The 22,188-nt window shown below is 52.7% G+C and overlaps 3 protein-coding genes across 4 annotated transcripts; 2 read left to right on the top strand and 1 right to left on the bottom strand.

Annotated features, from left to right (window-relative positions):
- Positions 1-431: 431 nt before the first annotated feature.
- TSSK4 (testis specific serine kinase 4) lies at positions 432-7,576 on the bottom strand. The gene is made up of 5 exons (XM_030318812.2): positions 6,951-7,576; positions 2,783-3,769; positions 2,219-2,433; positions 1,440-1,833; positions 432-1,014 (listed from the first exon to the last, which is right to left on the bottom strand). Exons 2-5 carry the CDS (start codon positions 3,005-3,007, stop codon positions 832-834), a joined length of 1,017 nt encoding a protein of 338 aa, XP_030174672.1. The 5' UTR covers positions 3,008-3,769; positions 6,951-7,576; the 3' UTR covers positions 432-831.
- Positions 7,577-7,882: 306 nt separating this feature from the next.
- On the top strand, positions 7,883-13,320 carry TM9SF1 (transmembrane 9 superfamily member 1). 2 transcript variants are annotated; one of them, XM_030318769.1, is made up of 6 exons: positions 7,883-8,015; positions 8,274-8,635; positions 9,434-10,055; positions 10,342-10,527; positions 11,808-12,081; positions 12,656-13,320. In XM_030318769.1, exons 2-6 carry the CDS (start codon positions 8,291-8,293, stop codon positions 13,047-13,049), a joined length of 1,821 nt encoding a protein of 606 aa, XP_030174629.1. In that variant the 5' UTR covers positions 7,883-8,015; positions 8,274-8,290; the 3' UTR covers positions 13,050-13,320. The 2 variants fall into 2 exon arrangements, with proteins under 2 accessions (XP_030174629.1, XP_030174630.1); XM_030318770.1 differs by having other exon boundaries at positions 7,884-7,978.
- On the top strand, positions 13,139-22,160 carry IPO4 (importin 4). The gene is made up of 30 exons (XM_030318767.1): positions 13,139-13,742; positions 13,823-13,909; positions 14,037-14,116; positions 14,202-14,243; positions 14,693-14,822; positions 14,917-15,096; positions 15,324-15,389; positions 15,499-15,600; positions 15,687-15,770; positions 16,013-16,177; positions 16,266-16,319; positions 16,477-16,586; positions 16,891-16,999; positions 17,163-17,292; positions 17,517-17,630; positions 17,739-17,852; positions 18,103-18,223; positions 18,377-18,488; positions 18,599-18,711; positions 18,822-18,899; positions 18,980-19,037; positions 19,134-19,239; positions 19,331-19,524; positions 19,678-19,722; positions 20,063-20,188; positions 20,289-20,497; positions 20,603-20,735; positions 20,824-20,928; positions 21,619-21,688; positions 21,797-22,160. The coding sequence occupies exons 1-30, from the start codon at positions 13,674-13,676 to the stop codon at positions 21,925-21,927; spliced, it is 3,237 nt and encodes a 1,078-aa protein (XP_030174627.1). The 5' UTR covers positions 13,139-13,673; the 3' UTR covers positions 21,928-22,160.
- The last annotated feature ends 28 nt before the right edge of the window (positions 22,161-22,188 follow it).

Genomic DNA, 22,188 nt, shown 5'->3' with positions numbered 1-22,188 from the left:
TGTTTCATCTTTCACATTGGTTTGTCCTAGAGTTGCCTGGTGCTGAGGTTAAGGTTAAACTGCCACCTATTATTTATCTTGGGACCATGTGGAGCTGTCTCTGAGTCTTCTCTCATTGCTTTCCCCCAGTCATGCCTCTGCCAAGACAGCCCCATGACTTACTACTCATTTTCCCTTTGCAAAGCCCATTTTCAAGGGCAGGGAGGGAAATACAGGGATAAAGGAACAAGGAGCTTTCCATTATTCAGAACCCATAGCTAACAGGCTTGGTTTGAACTGTCATTTCTGTTTCTAAGAGCAATAGTGTGCATGATTCACTCGGATCGTTTCAGTCGTGGTTAAGGTGGCATTTGAAGGAAGGAGAAGAAACCAAGGCATTTCACACATCCTGATACCCATTTCTAAGAGAGCAAATAATGCCATCCCTTTGGTTATAAACAGGGAGAGCCATGGCCAAACAGCAACCAGGGCCTCTGCCCCACTGCTTGAACATTTAGAATGCACAGAGATGTGTAATAATAAGCATTTACTTAGAATAATGAAACTTCCCGAAAGGGATGTTCATCTGAGCACCCTCTCCCCCTGAGCCACATGTGAGCTATATACTGAATTACAGTGTTGACTTTAATAGGTGTCAAGATGACCAGTTACAGACTGGTTAGAAATCCACCTCTTAGACTCAGTAGTGTTCCCTGCTAGTTCCCTTGAGGAAAGAGTGTCTTTGACTCCTGATGAAACTAAATCAGGTATAGATTTATTTTTGGTAGAAAAGATCGTTAGCCCCAGACCCTCCTGCTTTGCTCCTCTCTCAACTCCCTCCCTTAACCACTTTTAGGTATTGATTTCCAAGGACTGGTGCCGATTAGTGGTGCTGGGGGGTTGGCACATGGCCTCAAGCAGCCTGATCTCATGGGTGGGTTGCTCAGGCTGGAACTTGAGCACCCAAGGATCCTTGATGATGTCCAGGATGGTGGCACGCTTGGTGGCTTGGCATAGCGTCTGGAAGACCAGGTTCTAGGGCAGGGGAGAGAGAGGTCTTGGCTGAGCTTGCCTCCCATTGTGCCACACAGGCAATGAGCAGTTGGACCTGAGAGAGAAGCAGGATAGCCCATCACACCACTCTGGTAAAAGGGGGTGTGGCCCTGATTTTATCCTGATGAGCCTGGCATGTAACTCCCTGGAACAGAAGGGAAGGAAGGGTTCCTTGGGGGGAAATCCTTGCCTTATCCTGCTGAAACCAGCTCATCACTCACATCTAAGGTGTGGAGCCCAGGAATGGCCCTTTAAGCTCCCTCCCCACCAACTACTCTCGGGCAGGGGCTACAGTGTGAGACAGTAATGGTGGGGAAGAGCCTCCCCCAGGGTGGGGAGGCCTACATTAGGTATTCCCTCCCTGTGGGTCATCCCTGAGGCCTCAGCCCTCCTGGGGGAGCCAGCACCTTGCACTCCTGGGAGATGGAGTAGTTAGGTGGAAAAGTGACCTCCTTTTGAGTCTCTTTCAGCAGCTTTAAGAGATTGGTGTCATCAAAGGGCAGCCGGGCCACCACTAGAGTGTAGAGGATGACGCCCATGCTCCAGGTGTCAGACAGGAAAGGGTTGTAGGGCAAGCCCAGCAAGATCTCCGGGCAGGCATAAGCAAAGCTGCCACAGTAGGTCCGGCTGAGGTGGGTAAAGCAGTTCATATGGCGGTAAGAAGAGCTACCATGCACAGTCTGGTTAGAAGGCACCATCTTGGCGAAGCCAAAGTCCGATATCTTCACGTTCTCCCACTTGTCCAGCAACAGGTTCTCCAACTTTAAGTCCCTACCAGCAGCAGAAAGGCTGGGGGTCAGGCTGGGGAGAGGGCTTAGTATTAGACCAGGAGCTGAAGGGCCAGGGGTCAGAGGCTAGAGATGGAAAAGGCAAAGTGGGAGACAGGTGCCATTATGAGGACACAAGGTTGAGAGGAAGGAACCATGGAGTTAATGAGCAGAGCCCAAAGGTGAGAGAGGATGGTACCTGGGGACCAGCGAGGGCTCATCATTGTAGTTCACAGAGTGCTGTGTTCACGGTGGGTACTACATAAATGTTCTTGACCAGACAATTAAAATAGAGGGGATGGATGGGCCTAGATAACTGAGGAAGGCCAAGGGAGGGAAAAAGAGGGCAGAAAATGGAAAATATGCATAAAACCCCCTTGAGAGCCCAAAGGCCCCAGCCTGGGTGGCAGTGCCCTCACCGGTGCACGATGCCCTTGCTGTGCAGGTAGGCGATGCCCAGGGTCATCTGGGAGAACCACTTGCCAGCATGGGGCTCAGAGCAAGCCCCATAGTGCTGGATCCATTCAAGGACGTCACCACCCTGAGCCAGCTCCAGAATGATGTATACTCGGGATGTGGTTTCGATGGCCTGATAGAAGTTGATGAGGTACTTGTGCCGCAGGACCTTCATTACCTGGCCCCGGAAGAGGGACCCATCAAACCTGGGAAGGGAGAACCCTGGCTGTGCTCCCAGCCCTCCTACTGTCCTGCTGCTGACTTACTTAGAACTTTGCAGCAGGATTAAACCCCAGAGGGCTGGTGGTTTGTGGGCAGACCCTATGCTTTGTATTTCTACTTTGTGAGGCGCTGGCGGTGAGTGGGTGGGTGGAAAGAGGTTGAATTTGTATCATCTTCCTGCTGCATAGTAAGACATTCACCCGATTTGGGGTTGGGGGTGGGGTTCTGGCTCTACCCCCTCCAGACCATGCTCAGAAGTCTTAATGAGCTTGGTACCAGTTCCCTCTTCTAGCCCCCTTTCCAACCTGTATCTCACGGGGCAGGAACTTGTTAAGGTAGTCCTCAGAGGCCTTCTTCTTTGAGATGATCTTGACAGCCACCATGATCTTCTGCTTTGTGTAGTAAGCCTCATAAACCGTCCCATAGGAGCCATTGCCAATGACCTTGCCCACCTCGTAACCATACTCCTCCATGACAGAGCGGTAGGCTGAGGTGGGTGGTGCTACCTCCAGGGTGTCTCCCTTCCGCATGGTGTTGGGCTTTCTGAGAGCAGGGAGCTTTGCTACTTAAAAGCCTATTATCTGCTCAGAAAGCCATGAGGGCTAGGGTACCAAAGTAAAGTTAGTCTTTGAAAGCTTGCCTATATAGTCACACAAGTCTGGGATGCTGGGCTCAACTCTCACTAGAAACGTGGAGGGGGAAGAAGGGAGAAGCAGTTCTTTTTGTCTCCACTAGCTGTTGTTACTTCTTTCTCCTCCTGGTTACGGAACTCCTCAAGGTCCCATGTTCCACATACATCACAATTCACCTTCTTTCCACCACTGGCCAAAAGACTTGAGAATGAAGTGCACTTTGGAACATATTCCTAGAGGCAACTTCTGCAATTTGGTGAGACTCCCCCCCACCCTGCCTGCCCCCGCCATAGATCTAATCCCTTCAACCATTCATGTTTATTGAGCACCCACTATGTACCAGGCTGAGTACTGGGATAAAATAATAAGACCAATAGAGACCCTATGCTCCTAGAGTTTTATTATCCAGCATGAGAAACCCACGTGTGAGAATATTACAGAGCATCATAAGGTGTTGTAGAAACATATTCTAAGGAATCTTAACCTTAAAATGTTTTTCTGGCTTAAAACAACCACCTTTTTTTTTTTTTTTTTTGCAAGTTGAGCTGGGCTCAGTTGGGTGGTTCTTCCAGCGGTCTCATCTTTGCTGGGATCGTTTGTTTCTGCTGCATATGGTCTCACTATCCAGCAGACTAGCCAGAGTTCCTTCACACAGTAGCACTGAATTTCAAGAAAAAAAAAAAAAATCAGAAATTGTATGATCAATTGAAACCTAGGCTCCAAAACCACAAAGCATCACTTCCATAGCTTTACACCAGTAAAGACCGTTACAAGATTACAAGGATCACTCGGATTGAAAGGGTGGAATAGATTCCACCTGATTCCACCTCTGAACCTTGAAATGCATTCTTATCTTGCTTTCCATGACCTTAAATTCTGTAGGATTCCTCCTATCCCTCTGGCCACTCCTCACACTTCACTGGAGCCTTATCTTCTCTGTCTGTCCCTTAATCATACCGCAAAGTTTCTACCATAGGTCTTATGTCCTCATCCTTTAGGATCTCCCCCATTCCCAGCACCTTATTTATTACATCCATTCTGACTGCTCCTAATCTTGTCTATCTCAGATGTCTCTGGAGTTCTAGATCCAGCATCCAACTGCTTGCTGGATTCACATGGACATGTTTGTATCTTCAACGTGCCATGTCCAAAACTGAAGTCTGTATGTTCTTGCCCTAGGTTTCCTCTTTCTGTAAGTTCTATACTAGTTGTTTTCAGTTCACACACCCATATGTCACCTGGACCCTTCCCTCTACCTCGGCCCCTACATCCAATCTGTCACCAAATTCTGTCTCTTCTACCTCCTAAGTATTTTTAACAGTATGTTTCAGGCTCCCGGAGCAGCTGTCACTGCCTTAGCTGAAGCCTCTTTCAGTTCTCAACTGATCGCTCTGGCAAGCTTTCTGCTCCCCTCCAGTCTTCACCCTCAACTCCAAGGTGTAAATCTGATTAAGTCCAAATTTATATATATATATATATATATATATATATATATATATATATATATATATATATTTATATATTTATATTTATATATCTGACCCTGCTTACTTCTCCAATTTTATCTTTTAACCTACATGCAATGCTACAGTCAAACAGAATTACTTTTCCTTCATTGCTTCTCTGTCTGGCAAACCCCTACTCTCCCTTCAGGACTTAGCTCATAAGCTGTTTTAAGGACACCTTTACCAACTGCTCAAGAGCAAATTGGATGTTCCTCCCTCCTGAGTGCTCCCAGAGCCCCAATACTTTCTTTGTCACAGTGCCTGTAACTGTGTTTTTTTCTGCTTGCATCTCCCACTAGGCTGTCAGGGAGGTCAACTGGCAAGAAGAGGGAGATGAAGTCAGAGGTTTGAGAAGAATGGGTTGTGCAGAATAAGAGAGCTGATCTGGAAAATGAACAGGATCACTGAGCAGCACTGGGGGTCCAACTGAGGTTAAAAACACAATTTATAGACACACGATTTTAACACAATGTTAAGATTCATCTTGGGTATAGGTGCTTGAATACTGACAGTTCTTGAATATGAACCCAAGATTAAGGTTTCACTTGGCAGCTGGAATGAAACAATAATGGAAGAGAGGCATCAAGAACACAGTCAAGAATGTGGCTGAAATGATGGAATGCCAAATCTAAGCTGCATGGGTAAGGAAGACAAGCTAGAAAAATGCAGGTTGCAGGGAATGACAGAGATTGTGGTCATTGAAGGGTTAACCTGGATTTAAGACTGGGGGGGGGGGATGGGGGGGGGTGGGGAGTGGCACTCAGGAAAGAACAAGGGAAGAATCACATTTCTATCTTCCAAAGCAAAACAACTCCCAACAAAAGATTATGCCATAGACTACTGGTAAATTCCTATTTACTGACAGCCTGCTGATCCTGCTGGCAGGATGGTTCCAAAGTTTGTTGGAAGCCTAATCTACATCCTCGATCTACCAAGATGAGTTGTCCAGGGCACACCATGGTAAGGAGAGCCACACAGCCCCACCCTCTGGATAGTTGGCTGGCCCTTGGATGGGCAGCCTGGTGGCAGCTGTGTTATCATTGTGCAGGGGGTAAACCAGTTCATTTGAAAAACATATATTAAGCTGACGACTTTATACAAAAGCACTGCTAAGGATATCAAGATGTATAACTTAGTCTTCCTGTGAGTAGTTAGCAATTAACAAGGAAGACAGACACAGAAGTAAAATAACAGTCCAGTGAGGTAAAGTGCTATAATCAAAGACTGGAAGATGTAAAAGCAGGCTTTATAGGGGAAGCATTTGCACTGTTAGAAGTCTCCAGGCAGGTAAGTAGGGAATGGTAGACTGGGCAGTCTAGGCAAAAGGAGCTACATAAGCTTGTAGACTTGAGAGAACACGACATTCAAGATTCCAGTTTGAACACAGGACAGGGTTCCAAAAGGGTAATGTACCTGGAGAAGTAAAGATCCAGGTCTGACAGGTCTCATATGCCAAGCTTTTAAGAATTTATCCTATGTACTCATGGTCAAATTTTTGTTAAAATCAAAGCCTGTTAAAAAATAATGACCAGTCACCCCCTCCTCTAAGATCCTGATTTGGTGGGACCCAGGTCTCTATGTTTTAAATAAGCTTTTGGTTCAATCTGATGAGCACCAAGATTTCAGAACCACTGTTGCTGGAAATAGGACACATATTTTTAAAAAAATCTTTATAGCAGCAGTATTGAAAATGGATCCAAGTTGGGAGGTGACCAGGACACTAGCAAGGTGGCTATCATGGTAATTTAGGTGAGAGAGGGTGGGACCTGAACCAAGGCAGCTGCAACGAGGGCAAGTATTGGAAAATATTCAGGAAATAAGCAGGGGGGCTTGGTGGCACTGATCTGAAGAGGATGTCCCCTGGGGACAGGGGAGTGAGAGAGTCCCAGGTTTCTGGCTTCTCTAAATTACTTTTCTAATTACAAAATCCACTGATTATCTAAAAAACTCAATCCCCTACTTCCTGGAACCTCACCTCCTCCTACAGGGAGGTGAGGCACTACTTCTTTACCCAGGGAAAGGGAACCTTAAATCTGCATCCTTACATGTTGCCCCCAAGTGGCCAAACGGAAGTCACTGCCCCTGGGTCTGAGCTTCAAAACTCTCCCAATGGCAGATACCCTTAAAATAGCCAAGACAGGCAAGGGTAAACTTTTCCAGAGTAATCTGCAATATAAAATTGAGAAGCCCAAACGCATGCGCGCGCGCGTACACACACACACACACACACACACACACACACACACGTAAATAACAAGAACACCGAAAGAGTCGAACGTATGCCAAGATTCTTTGCCTGCAGGTTAACAATAACCCTGCCAGGCTGCCCAACTCACCCGATAAAAGGGCTGACACCCTGTCTCTTTGCGTGTCTCCGCACCAGACCTGCCTCAGGCTTGCCTGTCTTCGAACATGGGACTGTCATTATTTGGCCGGGAGGCTTCCAGCACAGCCTCGGGAAGACATTTTTACTTATGTATTTATTTTTTGGCGGAGGCCACTCGTGACGGGTTGGAAGAGGAGCAGTGAGATGAGATGCAGATTCCAGGACACTTGCACGTACTGTGCCCTCGATGTCCCAGCACAGCGACGCACAAAGTCTCACCTCCGCCCGGGTTGGGGGCCATCAACCGCCTCTCTGAGCTCGCCCTCTGCATTCGGTGGCGAGACCCACCGGTTCAGCCGGCAAATGCTCCTGGGCGTCCACTAGGTGTAGGCCCAGCCACCAACCGGGCTCCGTTTCCTGGACAGTTACTGGGCGCGTGCGGCGGGCACGGCTCTCCGGCCTGTGCCGGCAGGTGCCCCCAAGTCTTCCCTGGGACGGACGAGCGGCCCGGCAGCGACTCTTACCCCAAAGTGGCGTCCGCGTCCCCGCAGCCAGGCCTCAGCCTCAGTCCCTGCCCGAAAGACCGTCGGCGGAGGAGAGCACCGGCCGCAGCATCGGGGGCGTGGTCCCCACTAGGCTCCAGAAAAGGAGCTTTCCGCCCGGCTGAGGTCCCCGCGGGTGAGGCGGAAGTGGTAAGACTGACGTGTCTCGGGCTGCTCTCCAGATCGCCGGGAGGGCCCACCGCCGGGGGACGGGCTAGCCGGGCCTTGCGGGCTCTCCAGAGCTGGGCCGGGCTCCCGACTGGAGAAAGCTTGTCGGCGAACACTTAACTGAACTCAGTGCGGTCTACCGTATGGTGTGGCAACAGCCGCTGCGATCAGGCACCGCGGCGGCCAACCCCGTGGAGGTCGGTCGTCAGGTCCTTCCCGGGCCGCCGCTAGCGCGCCGCCCAAGGGGGGGAGACCCCGGCAGGAACCCAAGGGCAGCTACGGGGCCGCAGAGGCCGCGGGCGCCGCCTCGGCCAGCCCTTCCCGTGCGGTGAGGACCCCGCGGGGGCCGCGGGAAGGTGCCTGAGGTGCGAGGCCGCGTGGCGTTGCCATGGAAACGGGCTGCGGCGCGGGGAGGTCCCGGGCAGGCGGGCTGCGGGAGGGGGGCCCCAGACTGAGAAAACAGGAGAGCAAAGGAGGACAGTGTGACAGTGTTGTCTGGGGGTCGGGAGGCGGCCTCCCGAAGGAGGGTTGGAGAACCCAAGGGGAGGAATTGGAGCGGTTCGAACGACTTGACCTGGGGCGTCAGGAATTGGTTTCCATAACTGCAGGACTCCCCCAAACAGGTTCTGCTGCCTTAAGGATGACAGTCCTAGGGCACCCGCGGAGTTGGAGCTACCAGTGGTTGTCACTTCTGCTGCTGCTGCTGGGCACAGGCCATGAGCCTGGGGTGGAAGGTGTGACACACTACAAGGCCGGTGACCCCGTCATTCTATATGTCAACAAAGTGGGACCCTACCACAACCCTCAGGAGACTTACCACTACTATCAGCTTCCGGTCTGCTGCCCTGAGAAGATACGACACAAAAGCCTTAGCCTGGGTGAAGTGTTGGATGGGGACCGAATGGCTGAGTCTTTGTACGAGATACGTTTTCGGGAGAATGTGGAGAAGAGAATCCTGTGCCACATGCAGCTCAGTTCTGCACAGGTCAGCCTCTCCACATTGGCTAGAAGTCAGCCCTCCCTCCCAGGGACTAAACAGTGTCTTACAATTTATGGTCTTATAGCACCTTTATGGAAATGATCTGACTTAACTCTAACTACAATCCTACCAGGTAGTCAGGACAGGTGGTATTATTTGCATTCAGTTGAGGAAGAAACATACTTGCTCAAAAGTGACTTTCCAAGACCACATGGATACTGAATTGCAGAGGTGATATTAGAGCCCAGGGCTCCGGACTCCAGGCTGCTCTGTTGGTAATAAGGTCCCAACTATCACTCCTATATAGTTGTTTCCTTCCATACTTACCTCTTGGCTTTCTTAACTGGCTCCTTTACACTCTAATCTTTCCTGTGATGCTTTTTTTTCTTTAGCAAATCCTATCTTAGGGCACTTTTCTTTAGTCTAACCCAGACCTTCTGACACCTTGCCTTTCTCCTTTTTCTACACCTTAACCCTGTCAAGTCATATTGCTCGTTTTGGAGAATTCCAGCATACTAGGTTCTAACCTAGTGGTTCTCAGCAGGGGGCAATTTTGTCTCCCAAGGGATATTTGGCAATGTCCGGAGATAATTTTGGTTGTCACTGCCGGGAGGGGGGCTGGGGGGGGGTGCTACTGACACCTAGTGGGAAGAAGCCAGGGATGGTACATATTACAGTGCACAGGACAGCTCCCCACAATAAAAATTATCCAGCCCAGAATGTCAGAAGTGTCCAGGCTGTGGAACCTTGCTCTAACGCTATGCCTGGGGAGGCCGTATCTGACTCCTGACTTGCTCTTTGTAGGTGGAGCAACTGCGCCAGGCCATTGAGGAACTGTATTACTTTGAATTTGTAGTGGATGATTTGCCAATCCGTGGCTTTGTGGGCTACATGGAGGAGAGTGGCTTCCTGCCTCACAGCCACAAGATAGGGCTTTGGACCCATCTGGACTTCCACCTAGAATTCCACGGAGACCGAATTATATTTGCCAATGTCTCTGTGCGGGACGTCAAGCCCCACAGCTTAGATGGGTTACGACCTGATGAGTTCTTAGGCCTCACCCACACTTACAGCGTGCGCTGGTCTGAGACTTCAGTGGAACGTCGGAGTGACAGGCGCCGTGGCGATGACAGTGGTTTCTTTCCCCGAACACTGGAAATCCATTGGTTGTCCATCATCAATTCCATGGTGCTTGTGTTTTTACTGGTGGGTTTTGTGGCTGTCATTCTCATGCGTGTGCTTCGAAACGACCTGGCTCGATACAACTTGGATGAGGAGACTACCTCTGCAGGTTCTGGTGATGACTTTGATCAAGGTGACAATGGCTGGAAAATTATCCATACAGATGTCTTCCGCTTCCCTCCATACCGTGGTCTGCTCTGTGCTGTGCTTGGTGTGGGTGCCCAGTTCCTGGCCCTTGGCACTGGTGAGGTGATAAAAATTAATCAGGGATTTCTCTCAAGGGGTAGAACTAAGTTGGTGGTTTGTTCTGGAAAGATCTGCAGATCTTCTCTTCTTTCCAAGGTGAGAGGCAAACCTAAGGGGTGGGTGGCTTTAACAAGCATGTGTATATTCAGTTGTGGGTTTGCTGAACAACAGAATTAGGGGATATTGTTTTCCTTGGGTCTGGGAGAAAGGGGGATGATTCCTCTGAAGTTGTCAGAAAAGGGACAGGGGAGACCTGACACAGGCTTTCCACTACTACCCTACAGGCATTATTGTCATGGCGCTGCTGGGCATGTTCAATGTGCACCGTCATGGGGCCATTAACTCGGCAGCCATCTTGTTGTATGCCCTGACCTGCTGCATCTCTGGCTACGTGTCCAGCCACTTCTACCGGCAGATTGGAGGCGAGCGTTGGGTGTGGAACATCATTCTCACCACCAGCCTCTTCTCTGGTGAGGACTGCCCTTTCCCTGGTGGGCTGGCCTGGCGACTGAGGGTTTAGGAACTTACAACACATCATGGAACCTGGGATAGAGTTAGAGTAAGGCCTTAAGGGAATGAAAATGGGCAAAAGAAACAAGAGAACCATTCAAAAGACAAGACTGCATTTCTTTTGCATAGTTTAAAAATTAAGTCCTTAAAATATTCTAGGCAGCATGGTAAGCACTCTGCATGCCTTCATCGATTTAATCTCCACAATAGCCCTGTGTGGGAGTTAATATTGTCCCCATTTTTACAGATAAGGAAATTGAAGGCTGGTTAAGCAATTTGCCTGAAATTACACTCCTAAGAGGAAGCAAACCAGGTTTCAGATGCAGGCAGTCTGACTCTAGAGCCTGTATTCTTAACCATTATGTTAAGAGTGAAATAACACTCTTTCTTCAACATATTTCTTGATAGTCCCTTTTTAAAAGGTTTTTTGGGGGCACCTGGATGGCTCAGTCGGTTAGGTGTCCCCCTCTTGATCTTGGTTCAGGTCATGATCTCAGGGTTGTGAGTTCAAGCCCCACATTGGGCTCTGCGCTGGGCTTAGAGCCTACTTAAAAAAAAAAAAATTTAATGTTTATTTTTGAGAGAGAACATGTGCACGCATCAGTGGGGGAGGGGTAAAGAGAGGAGGACAGAGGATCTGAAGTGGGCTTTGCACTGAGTAGAGAGCCTGATATGGGGCTTGAACCCACAAAGCACGAGATCATGACCTGAGCCAAAGTCGGACGCTTAACTGACTGAGTCACCCAGGTGTCCCCGCCAAAATAAGTTTGTTTTTTTTTTATTTGCAGGCAGCTACCCCACTCTAGCCTTACAAGCCAGCTTGTCCTTTCAAAGGCAGCAGTACTAGTATGCATTTTGAACCTTTCGTGTTCCCAATCTTGAGTGTCTGATTTATACTCCGTCACATTTATGTTTGAAGAGGATTTTCTGAAAATAGAGCCTTAAGCCAAAGGAATGGGTCATGCTAGGAATCACCAATGCTACAGCAGAACAAGCCCTGGGAGGCAGGTGGATTGTGTTTCTCTTTGATCCTTATGTAACAGCTGCCTTGACCCTTAATGATAATGGATGGGGGAAGGGATGTTGGTAAGATAAGGAACTGAGAACTATGGGATGTGAAAAGGGGAGGTCAGCCTGGGAGCAGGATGCTTCACCTCTCTCCCTGTTAGGTCTAGTCAGAGTGGGTGGCCCCAGGGATGTTCCTACAGCTGACCCTCCTTCTGGGGGCCCATCCCTGCAGTGCCTTTCTTCCTGACGTGGAGTGTGGTGAACTCAGTGCACTGGGCTAATGGTTCGACACAGGCTCTGCCAGCCACCACCATCCTGCTGCTTCTGACGGTTTGGCTGCTGGTGGGCTTCCCCCTTACTGTCATTGGAGGCATCTTCGGGAAGAACAACGCTAGCTCCTTTGATGCACCTTGTCGCACCAAGAACATCGCCCGGGAAATCCCGCCCCAGCCCTGGTACAAGTCTACGCTCATCCACATGACGGTTGGAGGCTTCCTGCCTTTCAGGTATCCTCCCTTTATGCTCTGGCCATCACTCTCAGGTTCCCGACTTTAACTGCCTTTCTCAGTACCCTGACCCAACAAGAGTGATGATCCCTGGTTCAGGTGCACAATTAAGAGATCATTAAATAGTTCCTCCTGTATCCAAGCAGGACTCAGCTTAAATCAACTCAAAGATGAGGGTGGCTCACTTATAAAGCTCTCCAAAGACATTGCTCCGTTCACTGCCTTCCTGGTTTCTGACTTTAGTGTCCACAGGCACCAGCTGGGGCTTAAAGCCCATGTGATTGCCTGTCCAATTTTTTGAGTACCTCTAGTGCCAGGCAGATAATATAGAGCAGAAAATAAAACAGACAGAATCCTTGCTCTCAACCTATCAGGGAAGCTGTTCTTGAAATGAGCACAGCTAGTCATGGGTAAAAGAGTCCCCACGGAGCCAGGAACTGTAGGGCAGGGAGTGGAGTGGACCCACTTTCCACAGTGACGCGGTAACATGGAGGGGGTGGCTGGATTTTGACCTGGCCACTGTGCTGGCAGTGCACAGCCCTTTAATGCTGTGTATCCTCTCTTCTCTTCACAGTGCCATCTCTGTGGAGCTGTACTACATCTTTGCCACAGTATGGGGTCGGGAACAGTACACTTTGTATGGCATCCTCTTCTTTGTCTTCGCCATCCTGCTGAGTGTGGGGGCTTGCATCTCCATTGCGCTCACCTACTTCCAGTTGTCTGGGGAGGATTACCGCTGGTGGTGGCGATCTGTGCTGAGTGTTGGCTCCACTGGGCTCTTCATCTTCCTCTACTCGGTTTTCTACTATGCTCGGCGCTCCAACATGTCAGGGGCAGTACAGACAGTAGAGTTTTTTGGCTACTCCTTACTCACTGGTTATGTCTTCTTCCTCATGCTAGGCACCATCTCCTTTTTTTCTTCCCTAAAGTTCATCCGTTATATCTATGTTAACCTCAAGATGGACTAAGTTTTGGGTGGCAAAACTATTGATCTTTTCTCCCATTCTTCACGTCCAGAGGCCCACTGATCTCTCACCAACGTCTCTTCTGATTGACTGAATTGTGTGATGGCATTATCTACTTCCCCTTTGCCCTTTGGGCCCCTCTTCCCCCGGAGGGCCTGGAAATTACAAATCTCTATTATATAAGGAGTATATATTTGAACTTTTTAAGTTGCCTTTAGTTTTGGTCCTGATTTTTCTTTTTACAATTATCAAAATAAAATTTATTAAGAAAAAGGATCCTGTAGTTGGAGGGTTTGGTCTGGATATAGGAACTCGAGCCCTGCGGTTAAGGGTAGTGTCCCTTTAGAAAACCGGGTCGGCCCGGCACGCACGGAACTCGAGTTTTACGCGGAGCTTGGGAACTCTCGACTGGGGGAACCTTCACTGCCAGGGCCTGTTTCCGCGGCTCAGCCGGCGCTGAGGCCAACGGAAGTGGCAAAGCCGGAGCTCCGGGTGGGAAGCGAGTTGAATCACCCTGGTGACGGGTGGGGCTCGGAGCAACGCCCTTTCCGCCGGAAATGGGTTTCGGGGCCTCCACGTGCTGTCCCTCCCCCCTCCCGACCCAGTAGCGGCTCCTCGGCTGCTGCCATGGAGCCCGCCGGCCTGGAGCAGATCCTGCGGGAGCTGCTGCTGCCGGACACCGAGCGTATCCGCCGGGTACGGACAGGGTAGACCCGGCCGGGGCGAGCGGGAGGTTGCGGGAAAAGCCCTACTCTGACCCCCAAACTATCCGCCAGGCCACTGAGCAGCTCCAGACCGTTCTTCGGGACCCGGCCGCCCTGCCCGCTCTCTGCGACCTGCTAGCCTCAGCGGCCGATCCTCAGGTGAGGTTCCTGCCCCTTCCCGCTGAGCGTCCCATAGTACGCCACTGGTCACGCCCCCAGCTTGCCCCCTGCGGCCCGTTCAGCACCTTCCTGCCCAAACCCTCACGTGCGTGCTTCCTTGTCCCAGATCCGCCAGTTCGCGGCAGTGCTGACCCGCAGACGACTGAGCACCCACTGGCGACGGCTGACAGCTGAGCATCGGGAGAGGTGGGCAGGGCCAGGGGCGGGGCGGGGCCAGGCGGAGGCCGCTCCTGGGCCGGCCAAGTGCCAACACCTGCCACCTGTGTTCCAGCCTCAAGTCCCTGGTTCTGTCGGCCTTCCAGAGAGAGACCCAGTAAGTGCCTACCTGCCTCCTCTTGGGATCCTGACTGACCCCCTAATGAGACCCTCTTTGGGTTTCTGCCTTGTCTTTCAGCTCCAGGCAGGGCCTGGGGCAGGGAGAAGGGAAGATTTCAGTTCTAGACCAAGGGTGGAGCAAGGGTTCTAAGGCCGTGTTGAAGACTAAAATTCATAAGAATGGGCTGTGAAGGTCTGCCATATCCTATTCAGAAGAACAGAACTGAAATTCAGTCTTCATGAAACGAGGCTCACCAGATCACATACCCACCATGCTGCTGGTCTCCCTGTTAGCCACTAGTGGTCTTATGTGTCCCAACTTGGCAAACACTCTGCCCACACTTGAAGGTTTCTTTCCTGGCCAGCCCATTTAGGCAGGCCCAGCGTGTGCTGGGGAGGGTACTGGAGGATGATTGGGGGTGGCGGGGGAATCTCTCCTGTTTGCAGGCACTCTGTGAGCCTTAGCCTGGCCCAGCTCTCAGCCACCATTTTTCGAAAGGAAGGCCTGGAGGCCTGGCCTCAGCTCATGCAACTTCTTCAGCACAGTACCCACAGCCCTCACATACCAGAGAGAGAGGTATTAGCACATTGTCGGTGGGAGGGAGGGATGGAGGGACCGAGAAGCTGGATAGACCATGTAAGCTTTCCTCTCGTCCCCTACTCCTGAACAGATGGGGCTTTTGCTGCTAAGTGTGGTGGTGACCTCCTGGCCTAAGGCCTTCCAACCCCACCACCGGGAGCTTCTTCGGCTTCTGAATGAGACCCTCGGTGAGGTGGGCTCTCCTGGGCTCCTCTTTTACTCCCTGCGCACGCTGACCACCATGGCCCCTTACCTGGGCACCGATGACGTGGTAAGATGTGGGTCCTCACCTTTCTTGGTTCCCTGTTCTTGGGTCTTCATATTCTCATTCTTGCAGGATGCAGAACTACTTCAGATTCTCTGCCGTTTGTGCTTCCTAACACTTGAGAGGGGATACTGTGGGTGGCTGTACCTGGGCTCATCTTGTGCCCAGGCTTTGAGGAAGCTGCCAGCTTCTGGGGCCTGAGATGAGCCCATATTATGCTTTCTGTCCTCTAGCCTCTTGCGCGGATGTTGGTGCCCAAGCTCATTGTGGCCATGCAGACTCTGATCCCTGTAGATGAGGTGAGGACATGTGGGCAAGAGGTCTATTGGAAGGAGAGTGTAGGAGCACCCAGCCTGGTCCACTGAAGAAGAGCATGGTAACCCTATGACTTGTTTGTCTGTCTGGCAGGCAAAGGCCTGTGAGGCTGTGGAGGCCCTGGATGAATTGCTAGAGTCAGAGGTGCCCATCATCACCTCCCACCTCTCTGAGGTCCTCACATTTTGCCTGGAGGTGAGCTGGGGACAGGCACAGCCTCTGCTGCTTATATTGCTGGGAGTTTCTTTGCCTGTCTCTGATTCAAGTTAGTCTCTGGGCAGGTGGCTAAAAACGTGGCTCTGGGTGATGCAATACGTGTTCGTATTCTCTGCTGCCTCACTTTCTTGGTTAAAGTCAAGAGCAAGGTGAGTACTCTGTGACGCACATTAGTGCACCCCCATTTCCATCCCTTACCTCACTGCTGGGGCTTTCTGTCTATCTCCGGGTATCTTTAGATATTTAAAATTGATCTGGCCTCACCCCAGCTCCTAGCTGGGAGTTTGGGAATCTTCTGTTAGACCCTTTATGGCCTAGAAGGCTAGAATTTTTAATGTGAGTCCATCTTGAGAGCAGATTCTCAGGGACACCATTCCACCTTCCTTTCAAGGCTTTGTTGAAGAATCGTCTTCTGCCACCCTTACTACACACCCTTTTCCCCATTATGGCTGCCGAGCCCCCACTGGGCCAGCTGGATCCTGAGGACCAGGATTCAGAAGAGGAAGAGGTGGAGATTGGGCTGGTGGGGGAGACTCCCAAGCACTTTGCTGTACAGGTGAGATATGCTACAGGGGTAGTAACAGGGTGTTAGGTAGCTGTGGGGCAGAGATGGAGTCCAGCAAAGTCTTCCTGTCCATTTTCAGGTCGTGGACATGCTGGCACTACATTTGCCCCCTGAGAAGCTCTGTCCCTTGCTGGTAAGTGTGGCTCTGCCCTTCTGGCGCCCCTACCCCCAGGTGTGCCTAGTCTCCCATTGCTGAAGATGTTTGGGCCCTAGTAGGTGTGGAGGGCCAGTTGCCGGAGGAATGGCAGGCTTATGCCAGGGTTTCTGGAGAGTACTATCTGCTCCCTTAGATGCCCATGCTGGAAGAGGCCTTGCGGAGTGAGAGACCGTACCAGCGCAAGGCCGGGCTCCTGGTGCTGGCCGTACTGTCCGATGGAGCTGGTGACCACATCAGACAGAGGTAGGTGTCTATTCCTTTTTCCTAGAGGGAGGCTGGTCAGTGGAGAGAACCACCACACAGCGCGTGGCAGTCCTGGTCTGTGCTCATTGTTGGAGCTTAATTATCAGTAGTGCTTTCCGCCACTCTAAAAGGCGTCCTGATTTGGAAAATACTTTAAATGGCTTCCCCAGCTATAGGGACCAGGGGTGGCGCCTACTGTCTGGTGACAGAGAAAGCCTTTTTCCCAGGGGAAATGAGAATGGCCCAGCCTAGGGCTTTCTGGTGTTGCCCCTCAGACTACATTCTCTTGTTCTGCCCCACCCAGACTGCTGTCCCCACTGCTGCAGATCGTGTGCAAGGGCCTGGAGGACCCATCACAAGTTGTACGCAATGCTGCATTGTTTGCCCTGGGCCAGTTCTCAGAGAACCTACAGGTCAGCAAGGCTGAATGGGCAGTCAGCGTTTCAGAGTCCCCACCCCTCCCAGGGGCCAGCTTCCGCTCCTCAGGCATCCCTGCTGCCATTGGCACTTAGGTGCGTGCTTTGAGGGCATACCCGCGGTTGAGCTGACTCGGGGTCTCCTTTCCCCTTCTTTCAGCCCCATATCAGCAGCTATTCAGCGGAGGTGATGCCACTGCTCCTTGCCTACCTGAAATCGGTGCCTTCTGGGCACACAAACCACCTAGCCAAGGCCTGTTATGCCCTGGAGAATTTCGTGGAGAACCTGGGTAGGTGATGGCAATCGGGTATGTGAGGGAGGGGATGGAGCTGTAGCTTTGGATGAAGGCGACGGGATGTGCAACTCCCTGAACCACTGTCGGCGGCAGAGAAAGGGGTGTGGCAGGCACCCAAAGAGGTCTGGGCTAGATGTTAGAGGTCAGCCTGGAGGGAAGTAGGCCCCCAGAATGTTGGAGACCTGGCCTGAGTGTTAGAGGAATGCTTTTTCCTACAGGGCCTAAAGTGCAGCCCTACCTTCCGGAGCTGATGGAATGTATGCTGCAGCCTCTGAGGAATCCCAGCAGCTCCCGGGCCAAGGAGCTGGCTGTGAGCGCCCTGGGGGCCATTGGTGAGGACAAGGAGGCAGGAGGCAGGGCACAGGGTTTCCCTAGGGTGTCCGTGACAGATGGACCGGTGGTCCTCTTTCCAGCTCTGATACTGGCCTTCCATTCCCCAGCCACAGCTGCCCAGGCCTCCCTGCTGCCCTACTTCCCCACCATTATGGAGCACCTGCGGGAATTCCTGTTAACTGGCCATGAGGACCTTCAGCCTGTGCAGATCCAGAGCCTGGGTGAGTAAGGGGCTCTCAGGCAAGGTTCCCAGTGCAGAGGAAGGGCCAAGGTGTTCACAGAGATCTCCCCCCGGGCAACACAGGTTTTTTCCTTTTCATCGAAGGAAGCACCCTTCCCACTGCGCCTAGAAACACAAGTGGGATTCCTGAATCACCCCCCAGCTGCCATCTTTGGTCCCCCAGGTCTTGGCCTCGCACACCTCTGACCCATTTTCACATCCTGGTGTTAACCAAGTCCTTGTCCCCACAGAGACACTGGGGGTGCTGGCTCGAGCAGTGGGGGAGCCCATGAGGCCCCTGGCTGAGGAATGCTGCCAGCTAGGGCTGGGCCTGTGTGACCAGGTAGACGACCCTGACTTGCGGCGCTGCACGTGAGTGAGCCCTCACCCCACCCGTCCCATGTCTCCTGCCCACCCACTGGATCCACAGCCCTGACCTGAGAACCCTGTCCTCTCTGTTTCTGGATCAGGGGTTTTCCTGGGCTTCCCCATTCTGCCTGTACAGCTTCTGCCTGCCTCCCCCAGGTACAGCCTGTTTGCAGCCTTATCAGGGCTCATGGGTGAGGGCCTGGCGCCACACCTGCCACAAATCACCACACTTATGCTGTTGTCACTGCGTTCCACTGAAGGCATTGTGGTGAGCAGAGAACGGGTGGGCTGGGCCAGTTGGGGAAGGGCAGCCCGGGACTGGCATTTGTCTCCCAGGCTCAGCTAAGCTCGAGTCCCTGCTGTGCCTCCTCTGTCCAGCCTCAGTACGATGGAAGTGCCTCCTTCCTTTTGTTTGATGAGAGCGATGGGGAGGAAGAGGAGGAGCTCATGGACAAGGATGAGGAAGAGGAGGAGGACTCAGAGATCTCAGGGTGCGGAGGGCTTGCCATTCTGGTCAGAGGAATCCTGGCTTTGCAAGGGCCCAGTGCCAGATCTGCCCCTCCTGGTGCCTGATGGCTGCTGCCTCCCCACCTGACCCTAGGTACAGCGTGGAAAATGCCTTTTTCGATGAGAAGGAAGACACCTGTGCTGCTCTGGGGGAGATCTCCGTGAACACCAGGTGAGCCTCGGCCTTCCCCAGCACTGGGAACCCTGCCTGGGAGTTCCTTCCCCAATGGCCATATGTTTGTCTGTCCACAGTGTGGCCTTCCTTCCCTACATGGAGACTGTCTTTGAAGAAGTGTTCAAGCTGCTAGAGGTGAGAGGGCTGGTAGAGTGGGTGGGATCCAAGGGCTCAGGGCCCAGCGTTGGCCATGAACACAGCAGGCACATCCTGCCCCTCCTCACCCTGCAGTGCCCTCACCTGAACGTGCGGAAGGCAGCCCACGAGGCCCTGGGTCAGTTCTGCTGCGCACTGCACAAGGCCTGTCAGAGCTGCCCCTCAGAACCCAACACTGCAGGTGAGCAGGGGAGGCTAGGGCCCCTGGAAGCAGGGGGTGATTGGAGGGAGGGACAGGGTCTGATCGGGGCTTCAGCTAATAATGTCCCCAGCTCTGCAGACTGCCCTCGCCCGGGTGGTGCCGTCCTACATGCAGGCAGTGAATGTGGAGCGGGAGCGCCAGGTGGTGATGGCCGTGTTGGAGGCGCTGACGGGGGTGCTGCGCGGCTGCGGGCCCCTCGCGTTGCAGCCCCCTGGGCGTCTTGCTGAGCTCTGCAACATGCTCAAGGCGGTGCTGCAAAGGAAGGTGAGCAGGATGGGTGGACTGTGGGCTGAGGAGATGTGTCAGCCCTAAGTGGGGATAGTCTGAGGGTACTACAGGTCCAGGTTTCCCTATCTCCCCTCCATGGAAAGGGGAAGGGGCAGGAGATCCAGGCTGAGCTGAACTCTCTTCCTGCAGATAGCTTGTCAGGACACCGACGAGGAGGAAGAAGAGGAGGACCAGGTAAGGGCCATGGATCCAAACTGTGGGACCAGGCTGTCCGGGTAGTCTGCACAGGGCAGAGATGGACAGTGCACCTGGGCTTGGCCTAGGGAGGCCAGGGGCACTAAAAGGCTGGTAATGGCTCCAAATGATGCAGCCCTGCTCCCACTAAGGCATTGGAGGTTCCGGAAAGGCTGCTGGCAGGTGGGGATTGGGGTGGGCTTAGATCGATAGCTAAGAGTAGGTGTACCAGGAGAAAAAGCTGTGTTTCAAACATGGCCAGCTTGGAAGGGGCATTGTGGGAGGCACCCACGGCTACAGAACTAGCTCTGATGCTCTAGCCCCTGACCTGGTTCCGCAGGCTGAGTATGATGCCATGTTGCTGGAGCACGCGGGAGAGGCCATCCCAGCCCTGGCAGCTGCAGCCGGGGGAGATGCCTTCGCCCCCTTCTTTGCTGGCTTCTTGCCACTGCTGCTGTGCAAGACGGTGAGTGCTCTGTGCTCTGGCTTCGAACCCCGTTCTATCCGTGCACCCTGTGTCCAGCCCCTCACTCTGTCCCTGCTGACTTCACTCCTCCCCCCACCAGAAGCAAGGCTGCACAGTGGCAGAGAAGTCTTTTGCAGTGGGGACCCTGGCGGAGTCTATTCAGGGCCTGGGCGGCGCCTCAGCTCAGTTTGTGTCTCGGCTGCTCCCTGTGCTGTTGAGCACGGCCCGGGAGGCAGACCCTGAGGTGCGGAGCAATGCCATCTTTGGGCTGGGGGTGCTGGCAGAACATGGGGGCCGCCCCACTCAGGAGTATCCTTAGTTTGCAGAAAGGGCCTGGGTGGGGTTGGGAGCATCCCTGGAACTCGAGGACGGGAGAGGTCTGCCCGCGTGCCTGTTCCTTGACTGTGGAACCAGACACTTCCCCAAGCTGCTGGGGCTTCTGTTGCCCCTCCTGGCACGGGAGCGCCATGATCGCGTCCGTGACAACATCTGTGGGGCACTTGCCCGCCTGCTGATGGCCAGTCCCACAAGGAAACCGGAGCCCCAGGTGAGACCCAGGGGCATCAGGCACAGCCAGGAAGCTGAGGAGGGTGCGAGGGTGCGGAACAAGGGGCCTGAAGCATCTCTGTGTCCAGGTGCTGGCTGCCCTGCTGCATGCCCTGCCACTGAAGGAGGACTTGGAGGAATGGGTCACCATAGGGCACCTCTTCAGCTTCCTGTACCAGAGCAGCCCTGACCAGGTAATGCTGATGCTGGCGGCCCTCAGGGGAGCTTGCTGCTTGTCACAGGCAGAATTGGCCTCGCTTGTAGCTGACGCAGAGTAACAGTTTAAACTGTCCTGTGACGCTCCTTAGTGCTTTTTCCTAGGGAGGCTCCATCGTGCCTGGCCATTCGCACACGCTGGGGGGAGCTAGAAATCACAGCTTCCCTAGGCTAACTTCCTATACCAGGGCTCCTTCAGGATGCTCATGGGGCGTGGGTATCCCTGGGCTGCCCCACCATCCCTTCCAATTAGAGCAGCCCTGCTTCCTGAATTCATCTGAACTGACCAGCTAGGTTTGGACTCCTGTTCCAGTGCTTCTGTAGAGACTGTTCTGTTGGTGAGGCTCCCAAGTGTCTGGGATTCTTTTGGTCTTTATTTAAAATAAAAGGTGAAAGACTTAATAGATCTGAAGAACAACCAGGGGATTCTTCTGTTCTTAACTTCATTTCTCTTTGGTCACAATCCTGTCTCCTTCAAAAACAACAATTACTACTACCATGTTTCTTGGGTCCTTCTCATGTTTCACAGTTGTCTTGGATGTGAATTGGTATCACACTCAAAGTATCCCTGGTGGGAGATTCTCCCTCTCTTTGGTCTCTACCACTGCCCCCCTGGACCCGGGCCCAAGGGTGCTGCCACCCCTAAGTCAGCCTTTCTTTTCTCACAGGTTGTAGATGTGGCTCCTGAGCTCCTGCGCATCTGCAGCCTCATTCTGGCCGACAATAAGATCCCACCAGGTAAGGGTGGCAGTAGTGGGCAGGGCCAGGGGTCACAGGGCCTGGGGCCGCTGGGGGTGGGGGAGGGCCAGTCCGTGCGGGATCTCTCCCTCTGCACTTTCCACCCAGATACCAAGGCCGCATTGCTGCTGCTCCTGACATTCTTGGCCAGACAGCACACCGACAGCTTCCACTCAGCACTGGGCTCATTGCCTGGTGACAAAGCTCAGGAGCTCCAGGCCGTCCTGGGCCTCACCTAGACTGAGCTGCAGCCGGGCCAGAGAGAACAGAGCCTGCCCAGACCCCGAGAGCACCTCTCAGCCCAGTGCAGCTCATGCCTTACCAAAGATTCTGGGCCTCGTAGCCATTTGGAGTCTCAGCCCTGCCCGCTGCCCTGCAGAAGCGTCTCTGGATGTGTTCTGCTGTGGAACAACACGAATGGAACCTTGACATCCTACCCTAAATAAAGGCAGTTCAATTTCTGCTTGAAAAACAGTAGCTCTGACAGCAGAAAGCACGGA

This window comes from Lynx canadensis, chromosome B3 (assembly GCF_007474595.2).
Source record: "Lynx canadensis isolate LIC74 chromosome B3, mLynCan4.pri.v2, whole genome shotgun sequence".
NCBI classification, from domain to species: Eukaryota; Metazoa; Chordata; class Mammalia; order Carnivora; family Felidae; genus Lynx; species Lynx canadensis.
Note: the sequence above shows the minus strand (reverse complement) of the source record. Positions and strands in the feature narration are given on the sequence as shown.

Excerpts from the sequence above, each read along its gene's own strand:
- TSSK4 (XM_030318812.2), bottom strand. The coding sequence starts at position 3,007 with ATGCGGAAGGGAGACACCCTGGAGGTAGCACCACCCACCTCAGCCTAC. Across the intron at positions 1,834-2,218 it reads AGCAAGGGCATCGTGCACCG|CCTGACCCCCAGCCTTTCTG; the intron begins GTGAGGGCACTG and ends CCCTCTCCCCAG. Across the intron at positions 1,015-1,439 it reads CCATCTCCCAGGAGTGCAAG|AACCTGGTCTTCCAGACGCT; the intron begins GTGCTGGCTCCC and ends CCCCTGCCCTAG.
- TM9SF1 (XM_030318769.1), top strand. The coding sequence starts at position 8,291 with ATGACAGTCCTAGGGCACCCGCGGAGTTGGAGCTACCAGTGGTTGTCA. Across the intron at positions 8,636-9,433 it reads TGCAGCTCAGTTCTGCACAG|GTGGAGCAACTGCGCCAGGC; the intron begins GTCAGCCTCTCC and ends TGCTCTTTGTAG. Across the intron at positions 12,082-12,655 it reads GGAGGCTTCCTGCCTTTCAG|TGCCATCTCTGTGGAGCTGT; the intron begins GTATCCTCCCTT and ends TTCTCTTCACAG.
- IPO4 (XM_030318767.1), top strand. The coding sequence starts at position 13,674 with ATGGAGCCCGCCGGCCTGGAGCAGATCCTGCGGGAGCTGCTGCTGCCG. Across the intron at positions 13,743-13,822 it reads ACACCGAGCGTATCCGCCGG|GCCACTGAGCAGCTCCAGAC; the intron begins GTACGGACAGGG and ends ACTATCCGCCAG. Across the intron at positions 19,038-19,133 it reads AAGTGTTCAAGCTGCTAGAG|TGCCCTCACCTGAACGTGCG; the intron begins GTGAGAGGGCTG and ends CTCACCCTGCAG.